Source organism: Chaetodon auriga, chromosome 9 (genome assembly GCF_051107435.1).
Source record: "Chaetodon auriga isolate fChaAug3 chromosome 9, fChaAug3.hap1, whole genome shotgun sequence".
Taxonomy (NCBI): Eukaryota; Metazoa; Chordata; class Actinopteri; order Chaetodontiformes; family Chaetodontidae; genus Chaetodon; species Chaetodon auriga.
Window position 1 is genome coordinate 21,711,016 of NC_135082.1, and position 13,646 is coordinate 21,724,661.

Below are 13,646 nucleotides of genomic sequence, written 5' to 3' on the forward strand. Positions count from 1 at the left end.
TTCATTCAACAGATACAAATAAGCAATTTAAAATAAACGCCTTTGTGAGTGAATGGATGTTGAATGTAATCGTTAACTCGTGTTGAATGCGAGCAGTAACTGCACAAGAGTGCTTTCTGCATACTTTTCTATGTGTGTGTATGTGCTTTTTGATTTCTTTAAGTGCACTCAAACAACCTTGAACCCCTCTATCACCTGAGTCCAGTGTAATATAACTTTACTGAAGAAGTGGAATTAAAGCCCTTAAAATGAACGTGCACGCACGTGAGAGTAAACGAACGAGTGTGGAAACTGTAAAAAAGTGAGACAGCAAAAGTAAATGTGTTTAAGCCCTGTTAAAAACTGAGATTCAGCATAATATGATATGAAATCTGCAAATCCTACAGAGTACGTGTTTGTGTGGGTGTGTGGTCTACCTGTATACAGTGGTGGGAGGGTAGTTGGCGATGTCGTAGATGAGTCGTATGTGTCCCTGATACAGCTCCAGTGCCAGGGGGTCATGGTCCTCCTTATACAACAAAATACCGTTGTCTTTATCTGTGGCCACCTGGAGGGACGGAGATGGATTAGAAATAAAGACAGAAGAATGGACACAGTTTGTGAAAACCTGTCATTTTGACGACCAGGGATTTTTCACTGGTTACTTTTTGACCCCTTTTTCACATTTTCAGATAAAAGCTGTTCCTAAAACGTGGGGAAATGTTTTGGGTTCTACTGTGTTCCACCTCTTTACTGTTGGCACCCGCAGCAATGTGAAATCTAACAGCTTTACCCTCAAGTTTCTCAGATCTGGCAAAGCCCTTAGCTGGCACTGAGCTAATTTTTAGATTGCGAGTGTCGACGTTGATCTGAATCAAAGAGAAATGAAATAGACTTTCTATTCAAGATGGTATAAAAATGACCACAAAATGTAAATTTCGCCACACAAGAAAACGAGGTCGCTCGCGCCTCCCTCCCACACAAACACACTTGACATGTCACACTTGCTCGCGTGCTCCGCTAAGCGCTAACTAACTAGCGAGTGGAAATGGTGCCAAGGGGCCAAGCACTTAACACTCTTGGCTTCAATGGAGCATAGCCAAGTCAACACCTGCTAACAAGCTGCTGGAGAAAAGATGAGATCGAGGCAGACCAGGAAGAGAGAAGGAGGGAGAAATGCAGAGAACAAAAGAGATGAGCGAGAGGGGGATGGAAGAAGAGAGTGAGATGTTGAAAAGTGGGTGAGGAGAGAACTGGGATGCAGACTGAAAGAAAAGAGAGAAAAAGTGTTAAAGAGGAAAAGAAGCCAGTGATTTATGAAGTGCTGTGGCCCTTTCATTCTTTTCCTTTTTCACTTTCTCTCTCTTGCCTTTCAGTCAGGGCCTCTTGGTAGAGTTTAAACAGCCTTGGCACTGACATTGAAAGCTCCTGGCAGAACTGCAGAAGCACATGCGCGCACACACACATACACACACACACTCACACAGATCCAAACAGGTGGTAAATATCAATTAGACTGCTCTCAGTTTCTTGTTTCTCTTTCGCCCACTCGCACTCTCATTTCCAAAAAGGAGGAAAATATGTCTCTATTAGGATATAACTCTCAGGTGTCCAAAACGTATATTCTGTGTGAGCGAGTGTGTGTGTGTGTGTGTGTGTGTGTGTGTGTGTGTTTGTGTGTGTGCGCGCACAAGCACAAGTGCTCAGTGTGCGATGGAAACAGAGGGCGTAGCAGATGTTTGCTTTGCTTTGTCGGCACTAAGTCGTGCAACTCTATAGGCTTGATTTCAGCAGCTCACTGCTCTATTTCAAGCAGCCCAAAAATGTTTTCCATGTAGCACAGCAGAAAATGGCTTTTGTACTTTCAAAGGGTGACAAACTCTACAAGATAGAGCTTTTTATTCTTTATTAAGGAGAGCAGGAAATATTACATTACATTTCTGGTTGTGCTTTTCTATAAATCCCTGCATGAGTGCACCTCCTCTGCAAGCAGAGGTCAAAGGTCGACCTTACCTGCAGTGAAATATGCGCTGTGGGACGGAGCTTGGTGCCTGGCAGCTCCACGTACCCGTCCCGACCCAGGAAGTGAACGGTGGCCATCTTGTCACATTTGTTGCCGTAGAAACTGGGCATGCAGCGGCAGACGGGCTCCCCAGCAACCACCAGGCACTGGGCGCCGTTCTGGCAGTCTGATTGGTCGCAGGGGCTGGTCTGCAGCAGGATCATGGGCGGGGGGTTCTCACAGAACAGCCCGCTGAGGGAGGGGTATATTAAAGAGGAGATAACTTATTCATAGAGCTTTAATAGGGTGATTTGTTGTTTCCGTTTCCCCTGATAAAACTTGTTTGGTACTTGTTCTACATTTTGCTTCATCGCATTTCATTTGGGGATTACATTGGTGGAGTTGGACAGATAAGGAGAAGAAAATGGACATGTTTTATCAGAAAAACATGGCAACCAGATCCTGTATGTCAGCTTGTTTTCTACTGTATCTTTTTCATCCGTGAATCTCTGAACCTTCTTTGTATTTCCTCTTTTTGTCCACAGTGTCCATCCATCTTTCTTCTGCTGTCTGTCTCCTTTGTCTGTCTCTTTCCTGCATAGCGATGCCTTCCTCTCTCTCTCTCTCTCTCTCTCTCTCTCTCTCTCTCTCTCTCTCTTTCTCTCTGTCCCTTGTGATGAATTTGTTTCTCTCTTGACAACAGTCTCTGCTATAATTAACCACATGGAGCTGCATCTGCTGCACACACACACACACACACACACACACACACACACACACACACACACACACACACACACACACACACACACAGAGTCGCACGCAGTGGGTCCAGACAGTCAAGTGTCTGATTATGAAGCGCCATCTGTATCTCCTCCCAGTTTGGCCCTGCAGCGTGTCACCGTGCCTTCGTCTGTTCAAGCCATTTGCAGATGATGTGTTTCCGTGACTCTCACCTGAAACCCTCTTTACAGACGCAGGTATAGCCGTTGACAGCGTCCACACACTCCGCTCCGTGTTGACACTTATTCTCCAGACAATCATTATAGTCCTGCTCGCAGTGCTGGCCCACATAGCCCGGTAAACACTCGCACCTGGAGGGACATGGAAATATGGATGGGATTACTGTGTGTGTGGGCGACAGGCTTCGCCTCATGATTACAGCTGCTTTGCTGTACTGAGAGCTGACAGCCCGTGTTTTCAGAAACAACAAGTTTCCTGTGACAGAATTCTTGAGCAGGACACCAAACTTTCAACTCACTGTTAAGTTTCTTTTGGATAAGTTACATTTTGAACATGTAAATACAAATGAACTCAGTAAATAGGAAGTTGCACATTTATAAAAGCTCTTTCTCTACAAGTTGCTTGCTGTTACTGCACGTATGAGCAGTAACTGGGGAGTAGATTTTACTTGATTACAGAATTAGGCAAGCGGTTAAATCATTAAATGTTTAATGGAGGAGCATTGCCATATAATACACTTGCGTGCACTGCTGCACATGAACACGTGTCGGTTGTTGTTTAAGTGCACTCCATGGTCCTGGAAACATGTTGATGTAAGATGAAGTAACATGTCTAAACTTTCCAAGAGTGATGCCTGCTTTTAGTTTGATGGAAAAGGTTATAGAATTAATCTAAAGGTTTAAGTGGAAACTGACAACTTTTCAACCCCCCCTAGTGTTTCCAAGTGGTATTATTGTTGGCGCAGCTCACTTTCCATTTCCCTCAAATCCCAGCAACTAACAGAAAACACAGGACACGCTGCATTCATTTCCAAATTTCCACAAAGGAATGATCAACACCACTTTGGAAATGAGAGAGAAGAAAGAAGCATGTTCTCTGAAGACGTAAAGTTAAATAATAAATTTATATGAAGCAATAACATCGTTTCAGTATTGTTTCGAGCAAACAAGTAACTGCAGCAGAGGTTGGCGCCGGGGTGGAGAAGAAAACAGGATAAAAAGGCGTGAGCTCATTCACTCATTTAATCTACAGTGGAGACATGAAAGCAGATAGAAACGGTGCCAGACGGACTGGATCAGCCTTCATTTCCCCAGGAGAACATAACCGGTGGCAGGCAGGATTGCATAGCCAAAGTGTGGCTTACTGGGGACCAATCTGAGCACCAATGGTGTCATTATTCTGTAGCCATTATGTTGTGCAATCAACATTTACTACACCACGATACGTTAAAGCAAAAAACTTGTCTACTGCCTGCTTAAAACAGAAAAATCTGCAAAACCTTGTGGCACACGGAAAATCAAGCCATGAGGGCAAAAACACTGATGACAGAACGGCGATATGTTGTCAGTATTATAGGAGAATATGAGAGCATTCGGCAAAGTCTGTGTGTGTTTGTGTATCAGTTACACCTCTGTGCATCTGTCTGCTGGTTTGTGTCAATGTGTTTGTGTGCGGCTGTCTGGTTGTGTATTTGTCTAATCCAGAGCTGGAATGGCAGGGCAGCGATGATCGCTCTGATTCTCCCTGCTGCACGAAAGATTCGGCTTTTAACTCTTTGACCCCTCCGCCCCTGTCGCTTTGTTGTCACTTTCAGTGATGTGACCTCTGACCCTTCTTAGCGCCGACCGCCTGCGAAGCTGTCACTCACCTGTAACTTCGGCCCACATGGACGCACTTTGAGTCGTGCTGACAGGGGTCGAAACCGTGGAGACAAGGGTCGACCACCTCCTCACACAGGTCACCTGCCGACAAAGAGTGAAACTAAATATTTATATCTTTAGTAATTAAAAGGTTTAGGTGTAAAGCTGTTTTTCAGACAAATTGCAGCGGGACACAGTGAGGAAGAGTATTAGAAAGAGAAAAACAAAGGAGGAAGAAACCACACCGCAGGAGAGAGCCAGTCTAACCTTTTCACATGTTCTCTGTCGGCTTCAGATGACGGCGGAAAAGACAGAAAACAAGGGCGGAAAAGGACATTTCTATATGAGTCTATCTTGTCCAAGGCCTCAGATAATGTGCAGTGGTCCTCATGTACACATGAACACACACACACACACACACACACACACACACACACACACACACACACACACACACACACACACAGGGAAGAGCATTATCAGCTTTTTCTCAGAGCTGATGGAGACGGGGGTTAATAGGCTGTGCAACAGTGGCTATGGTCTACACACACATACACACACACACACACACGCACGCGCACACACACTTAGATGCTCAAAGGGTGAGAAGGGTTAACAGCGTGCGTAAAAGCAGTCGCTGCAGTCGGTCATATGAAGGAAGAGGGGACTGAGAAAGGTCAAGCACATTTCCAGCGTCCTCCGCCTGCTTTAATCTAACTCTGCCGCCTCGCTCCCACCCCGTCTGTCTCCGCCGCTCTCTCCTCAAGTCACTCTTACGCGCATATTTTTCAGAGCCACAGCGTACTGCTGCATCTGCTGGAGGATCTGAAATCCTTGAAGCTGCAGCAAATGTGTGATATGCAAGTAAATTTTAATTGTCCATAAAACTGAGCGTCCCCTGGGCGGGCCGTTTCACACACCGGACACTTAGTTAAGGATGCCAACATTAATTTATCAAAGTGAAATTAACTGTGATACCTTATTAAAATTACACACACAAATGAGACCATCGTCGAGGTGGTTACGAAAGATGACAAACACGTTGGGGGTGATTTACTGATTGGCTCTCTGGGTTTGCAGAGCGAGATACCTGAACAAAACTACCGGCCAGCTTGTTAACAAATTTAATACGAATGTTTATGGTCCCAAGCGGATGATTCCTGATGAGTTTATTGACTCTCTGATCCTTTGTGTGGCGCCATCTTCAAGTCAAAATGTCCCCTTCACAAACACTTTGCTCCATGACAAATTATTTTGAGCGCTAATGATTGGAGTTTCATAAAATGTGTTGTGCTGAGTCTCCAGGGAATAAACCCTAATGGTCGTGGCGACGTCCTGACTTTTCCTCTATGGCTGAAATGTCAAAACTGCCCACGAGATACTGCATCGTCTCACCGATAAGACAGAATGGTGCACATTCAGGCTCATGTTCAATTTTTTAAACCGTGGCTTTCTCATTTAGGAGGTTGTAGAAACCTTATATCAGCTGTTTAAAAGGTCTTGTGACCTTAAATCTTGATTTTTCTTCCCCTCTGGTGCAAATATGCCGTGACAGTCCCGGTTGCTGAGTTTGGAGAAAGCTGAGCAACTAGCGAAGGACTGTCCTCTTAATGTGACACCTGATGATTACGCCCCGGTTCACTGAGCTGAGTGGAGGTTCAGAGCCAAAGGAACCAGCTGTGTGTGTGTGTGTGTGTATGTGTGTGTGCAACAGCTGTATGTGGTAAGGTGGCTGGCAGTGTGAGAGGCTGCTCTATGCCAACAACGATAATGACATGGTGCGTGTGCGGGTGAGTGTGTGTGTGTGTGTGTATATTGACTGAGATCCAGTGTCAAAGGGGACCAGCTGTGTGTGCGTGTGTGTGTGTGTGTGTGTGTGTGTGTGTGTGTGTGTGTGTGTGTGCGCTTTAGAGGACACTGTCACAGATAGAAAAACTTAACTTCCCAGTCAGCAATTTAGTTTCAACTTACTGGACTCCACCAAGCGAGAGCTCCCTCTCACTGCTGCTGCCCTTTATCGGCCCTTTCTTTACCCTTTTCCCTTGATATGTTTATTTTTCCCTTTCCCCTCTAGTGCACACTCCCACTTTGCCATCATTCTTCCCCTCTCCCTCCCCCTCTCTTTTCTGTGTGATTGCTCTTTCAACCTCCTGTAGGAGCAGTTTCAGGTCACTGCGGAGAGGCTGTCCACTGCTAACTTACCATCCAGTAAAGCGGAAAATATGATTTTGTATGTGTGTGTGTGTGTGTGTGTGTGTGTGTTGAGTCTTGGAGGGACTTTGTGACCCTCCCAGTCTCAGAGGGTCACCAAGGGTGTAGAAATAGACAGTGTGTGTGTGCACCTGTGTAGTTGGGTGGACAGACGCAGGTGTAGTTGTTGACTCCGTCGATGCAGGTGGAGTTGTTCTCGCAGTCGTTGTCTTCACAGTCGTCTGGGTTTATCTCACAACGCTGGCCCTCGAAACCTGGCGGACACACACAGCTACACACACACACACACAAACACAGCGTGCGTTATAAGATGCTGACTGGGGCCGGATCCGAGCACACACTCATGTCGCACAACTTGAAATGAAATCAATCAGCCAGATCAATCAGCTGCTCAACTTCACTTCCCCTTAAATTCTCCTATAAGAGCCTTTGAGAAAAACAATTTCATCTGTATTCTGGTGGGATTTCTTCTGTCCCTGTTCTGCTTCTTACACACCACTGGAGCCACAGCATATCTATATTTAGTGGTCCAACAAGAGACACCATTTCATGCCTCATTTTATAGCAGAAATGAAATTTTAACATGGCTGTTCAAAGTTTAAAGTAGGAGCGCCACACAGAAACCCTCGCTGCCTGTCGTCGCCTGCACTAAAATTTTGAGAGAAGCATTTAAACGCAGTCCTTTGATTCGTGTCATCTCTACTTTTCTCGTTAGGGGAATGTGTCGTTAATGAACATCAGCTGCGACCACCCACATGCATGCATCCACGTGCATGTATGTGCGCGTGGGTTTATCTATCTATCTGTATGTGTGTGTGTGTCTTTCTACAAAGTCTGCTCATGTTTAGTGAATCTGTGTCACTTATGGTTGATTTGATGAACCTTTTGTTAAACTTAATCCATTTGGACATTATGCCGCTTTTTGTAAGCCACTGGTTTTGCCACGCCCTCTTTTAGCCAGTTAGTATGAGCACAAACACACACCTTCACTACACACACACAGACACACACACACACACACTTGACCTCCATACCAAATTTCAGCCTCCTAGTGCAAAAACTGTGGCTGGCAAAGCGCTGGGAAATTTCTGTGCGAGCTGCTGGTTGCAGCTAAAAACGTTAAAACAAAAACAACCCAGCCAGAACAAAGAGAAATATGCTGGGATAAACATTTTTCTAGTTGGACACCACCCACCTGGGTACGTCTAAAGGAATTATGAAAGCCTCCTCCTCCTCCACCCCTCCATTCATCTTCCTCCATTTCACCCTCCTCTTCTCACCAGCCCTTGATCTCTCAGCCCTCTTCCCACCCTTCGTATCTCAGTCCCGTTAACTCCTTACAAGAGATCACACCCCACACCATCTTAGGTAAAGATCAACCCCCTCACACACACACACACAAGCACACGCATGCACACGCGCGCACACACACACAGTCTGATAAATCTGAACTAAACAGCTCACCCTTGCTATTCTTCTTACACTTCAGCGAGTCAAGTTGCTTTTATTGGATGAGAAGCATTTTACAGGAAGGTCATCGTAACACATTAATGAGGAAGTCGTTTCAGCACAAGTGAGTAACAATTATCAACCCACGCACACACACAGACACACACACTGTGTGTCTGCGTACCTGCAGAGCTGATTGTACTTCTCTGTTTAGTTTTGATTCCTTTTGTTTCTCACTCTGACTTTCTAATCTAAAGTTGCTGCCTCACAGACTTTTTCTCACGCCAACACTTATCTCACTCACCCACTCCTCCCTCACCATATATGATATTCATTGGTTACCCCCACCCCGTCTGTCTGTCTGCTGCCTTCAGAAAGCTAATTTTAAAGCTGCGCTAAGACTCCAAAACAATTTAAGCCCCTAAGATACAATGAGCTCATTAAACGGTTGTGGATAACATATTAGCGTCCAGTCGCCTACTTACACAGCCAGCAGACACGGAACAACATGGAGTCATATTTCTCACCAAAATAAAGTCCTAAAACATTCTTTTAGATGTTTTTTAGTCTTTTATTGTAAAACATTGATCAATGATCAATGACAGTCCATGTGCTGCCCAGTAGAGCTGAAAACAATGAGGTCGAAAAGATGCTAAAAGCCACTCAGAGCTGGAGCAATGGGCAGCAATCAAGGTTAATATCAACAAATACAGTTTTAAAACTATGCAAAAGCCTTTTGTAGCATGTAATTTGATGTCTTGCCTGCACTAAAAAGTCTAACTGTCTACATCTGTCTCAATCACAAAGCTGACAGGACGAAGGCATGTGCCATTCCTCCTCATTGAGGCGTCCTTATTGCACCCTTATGGTGCAGCTACAGATTGGATTCTGTTCATTTTGTAAAGTTAAGTTCATAAGTGGTCCTTGCTCTGCATAGAAAGTATAAAAGAGTACAAAAGAAAGTGCAAGTAAGACATCAGAAAAGAAAAAAGGCATTAAGTCTTCCCATGAGAAGCAAAAGACAAAGAAATACAAATGAGAGGCCCGATGCCAGAATCGACGGGGTCAGAGGTCACGGTTTCACTAATCAAATCCCAGTCTTGACATTTAAAGTATATACTTTGACAAATGGCTTCCTGCTAAGAACCGAGGCTAATTGGAGTTATTGAATATCCCCGACTGATTATATAACATGTTAAAATGTCAAAGGGCTCTGGTCTCCGGCTCTGTCTGTCTGTCTCGCTCTCTCTTTCTCCCCGTGTCTCTCAGAGGGCACAATTATCTATACCTGCGTCGCTAACATTAGGAGAAGATCTGTACAGGGTAAAGAGACCCCTAATAGCATTACCACGCGGGACGTTAAAGGCCAGACGACCATCAAAGCTCGACAAAGGGCAAAGGCCTAGTTAAGGGGCTCAGGGAGACAAATCTGGTTAAGATATTTATGACAATTGTTTCAATCACAGTGGCTGTTTGTCATGAGTCTGGAACAAAGACTTTTTTTTTGACAGATACTGATGACATACATGCTTGCATAAGTGCATGGACTTTTCCTCTGAATGCAGAGTGTACAGTATTTTATTGAACTGAAGTAGTTTCACTTCCAAGGCTGCCTCTTCGGCTCCTCAAAGAGTCTTAAAATACTGTGTATTTAATGTGGTTTGGATCAATTAAAAGGCTGTTTTGTTAAAAAGGCACCAAATTAAAGTCTGTTTTTAATTGATTATATTTCTAAACAATTGGTGACCATTTTCATTACTTGCGGCCTGCGGTTGTCTCAAGGCACTTATTTCCAAATTAAGTTGGACACTCTTGCTTCAGTTTCTCGTTCCAAAAGGGATTAGTACAGAGATGATGGGGGACAGCGGAAAGCAAAGTTTAATCTACATGATGAAAGAGGAGTTCAACTTTTTTTCCCACAATTCTACAAAACATTTACAGTATTTCAAGCTGTGAGACTGTGGAAAAAAGCAGAAGGCCAGAGGTGCGAGAGGCGAGTTTGAGATCCTGTATCGGCTCCACTCTTCACTCCAGCAACAACTGCCACTGAGAGGCTCTTGACCCCCAACGTCTCCAGTGGAGCTGCTCTGCAGCCAGGAGTCAAACTGTGATTGTGTTGGGCAGCTCCCAGGTGTCAATGTGTGAGACTGTATGAATGTGAAACAGGGTTCCTGGAAAGAAGCTAGCAAATGCAGTGCGGTTTCCATGGATGTAGATGAATTACGGGGTTTTCAGGATGTTTTTCAGTTGTTAACAGAGGCATTTCAGGGGGAATTTATTTCCCACAGTAGATATATACTAATCTTTTTCACAGCATATTCATTCACATAGAATGGGAAAGTCCGATACTCCTGCTGCTCCTGCAGATGCATTGCATTGTGCACGCACTGGGTTTGTGTGTGGCAAAGCTGTTCAAATGGCAGTAGAAGTAGTAATACTTTCTATAAATTAACTGCATGGTATTGGATTGCAACAGTACTGAGGATGAAGTCCACACACATCTCTTTGTTCATTTTCAAATATAAAAAAATGAAATCGCAGCTCACATTTAGAAATGCATGATGACATTTAAAAAGACTTCCATCAGACGCAGGTTTTATTACACAGTATTATGTGCTGCTTTGTAGTCCTGCAGTCATGAAACAGAAGTTTATAACATCCCTTTAAGCAACTGAGGAGGTCAGAGGGGGCGCAAGGATTTAATGAGCAGCCCAAATGGGGCTTCCTCCTCTCAGAGGTCTCTTCCTGTCTAACCCTGAGCCCCCACCCCCACAACACACACACACGCAGGCAAGAAACACACATCATATATCGTAAGGTCAAAGTAAGTCATTATCTTGGATAATGCTTTGTCCAGTGAGGCAAGACTGTCCACTCTAATCATGTTGTCTTAAGATGAGAGTACAGGGTGAAGTTTTCAGAACGCCTCCACTAATAGGGAGGGGCAGCAGGGGAGAAGGCCAATAATACATCTGACCCACAGCTTAAATGGATCTCAAAGGACTTCATTTAAGGAACTTTTTCTTGTTTTATTCTTCTCAATCTCCGTCATGCAGCATAAAAACCTAATGAATGGTTGTGTTACTGGTTTAAAGACATTGCGCTGGATTAGCTGTGAGACTGTTAACAAGCGATATTTCTTGTACCTGAAGTGGTCTTCATGGCCAGGCTGAATGTGGCAGGTTCCTCCGTTAGAGCAGGGGAAACTAATGCAGGCATTGGTGGGTATTTCACAGTTTTGACCCTGGGGGAGAGGAGAGGACAAGGCACGACAAAGGAATTAATAATTGAATATTGGTTATTTTCCTACTGGAGATAATTTCACTCTTCAAACAAAGCCGATATGGCCCATGGATGCTTTCAAATCACTCCACTTCTTTACCTCACAGTCCCTGTCAGATAATTTCTCCCTCTGGCTCGATATTACACTCTGCTTCTTTCTGCTCTCCCTCTCTGCTTCACAAACAACAAGCAGTGAAAGCAATCAGCTACATGCTAATGATGGAAAACAAAAAGCCTAACTGATGGGTGCCTGGGTGGTGCAAGGGCAAAAGCGCTCGCCCAACCAACCAAACAACTGAATATAGTTGGCTTCAGGGTGGGAAGCTGTTGATGGATCATGTTTTTGTCGCTACAAAGTAGTTTTACACACAAATCAAAGTGGATCAATCACATCGCTTTGATAACGGCTGAACCACGGACAGGGTCACACACGGTGTTATCTGTGGGTGTTAATATTTTGGACCTTTTTCTCCGCTGCTTGCAGACAGTTACCATTGGTGTTCTGCACTTGTAATTAACAACCAATTCTCTGTTTTTGGACCACAGATTTGAATATTTTAGTTGAGGTGAAAGAAAATAGCCTGAAGAGAGATAGAGGGTTGAATAAATCTATTCTGGTTGCTTAATCTATAAATACAGAAATCCACCCACTCTACTCTCCCAACTGTTTTTCATTACCGCTCCCTCACCTCTTACACACACTCACCTCTATCAGCTGACACATACGTATGTCCCGTACCTTGCAGCACTCACACATGTATGCATGACTCTCCTCACCACACACCTGTTTTCCAAATAACCAGTTTTCATTCAGAGCCGTATCGTGTGTCAGAGTCCCGCACAGACACACACACACACTCTCCCTCCACATCGAGCCCTGCGGCTGTAGTTTTAATTTCAAACCACCAAACCACTGGACGCCAACACACCACTTCCTCTGATCAAAGCCAAGAAGAGGACGTTTATGCTTGTGGTCCCTCTCCATCCATCTTCATTACTTCCTCCTCTCTTTTCTTTTTCGCTGGAGCTATTTGTTTATGTTGTGTTCACCCTCTTTCTCTCCCGACCATTCCCTCTTTCTCACTATTCCTTTCTATTTAGATGCTTTCTTTCACACCGTTTACCTCTTTCCTGCTACATTTATCTCTCTTTTCTTATACATCCATCTCTCTCAGTCTCCTGTAGTTTAACTTTCCCTCACTTCTTTCTCCTTCTCTCTCTCCCTCCTTTGTTCTCTGCTGCTCCTTCTTTGATTCGTCTAACACATTTTAATTAACATTGTCCCTGTGGACACAGAAAGGAAAACATACACACAGACATGTCCACGCACACGCACACACACACACACACACACACACACACACACACACACACACACACACACACAGCCAACAGTCCCTGCTTCCCAGCCTGTGACCTTGGCAAGTGATGTTTTAATTAAAAGTGAGATTAAGGCTTTGTCCTGCTGTAAAAGCCTAAAGGTTGTGAGGTGTGTGTGTACACGAGACCATAAGTGTATCTTTAAAGTGCTCACACACACACGCACACATGAATGCACACACACACACACACAAAGTCCCACAGAGGCTTGAATCCACTGATCTCTCCACACAAACAAAGTGGAGGGTAATCTGATGTGCACACACACATACATGCATCCACACACACACACACACGTGCACATGCTGACATATATTCCACATATCACCCGTCCACCAGTAGATCTGCATGTCTCCCCTAATGCAGGGGTCATGACAATTATTACACCGTCTGTCTTTTGATCAGTCAATACCTCCAGTGCAGCCAGCTGCAATCATCATTTCTCTATTGATGTAAAGGAAGATACATTATGCATGCAAGGCTGAAGCTAAGCCTGATAATACTGCTAATACCACAGGCTTATGCAGCATGGCTATCCATCTATAGGATACCTTTCACACATCCAGTGGATTCCATGAATCCGGCTGCAGAAGTAAGTATTTTTTTCTGCCACCGTGCTGTCTGGGTTCCATAATTCACAAGCTTAAGTTAAGAGAGGAACCACCAAATAATGGTTATTTATGTGACAGTGTAGGAAGCTGGTACTCGGGATAAGGAGACAGAACACGGCATTAACATCG

General features: G+C 44.4%; 1 protein-coding gene across 1 annotated transcript in view; it reads right to left on the reverse strand.

The window, feature by feature from the left end:
• The window catches only part of slit3 (slit homolog 3 (Drosophila)), a 239,000-nt gene that overhangs the window by 15,316 nt on the left and 210,038 nt on the right, over positions 1-13,646 (reverse strand). Inside the window, exons 28-33 of the mRNA XM_076738815.1 lie at positions 11,391-11,488; positions 6,927-7,066; positions 4,593-4,686; positions 2,938-3,075; positions 1,993-2,233; positions 417-547 (exon numbers count right to left, since the gene is read on the reverse strand). Of these exons, the coding sequence (XP_076594930.1) occupies positions 417-547; positions 1,993-2,233; positions 2,938-3,075; positions 4,593-4,686; positions 6,927-7,066; positions 11,391-11,488 (842 nt within the window). The remainder of the gene's footprint in view (positions 1-416; positions 548-1,992; positions 2,234-2,937; positions 3,076-4,592; positions 4,687-6,926; positions 7,067-11,390; positions 11,489-13,646) is intronic.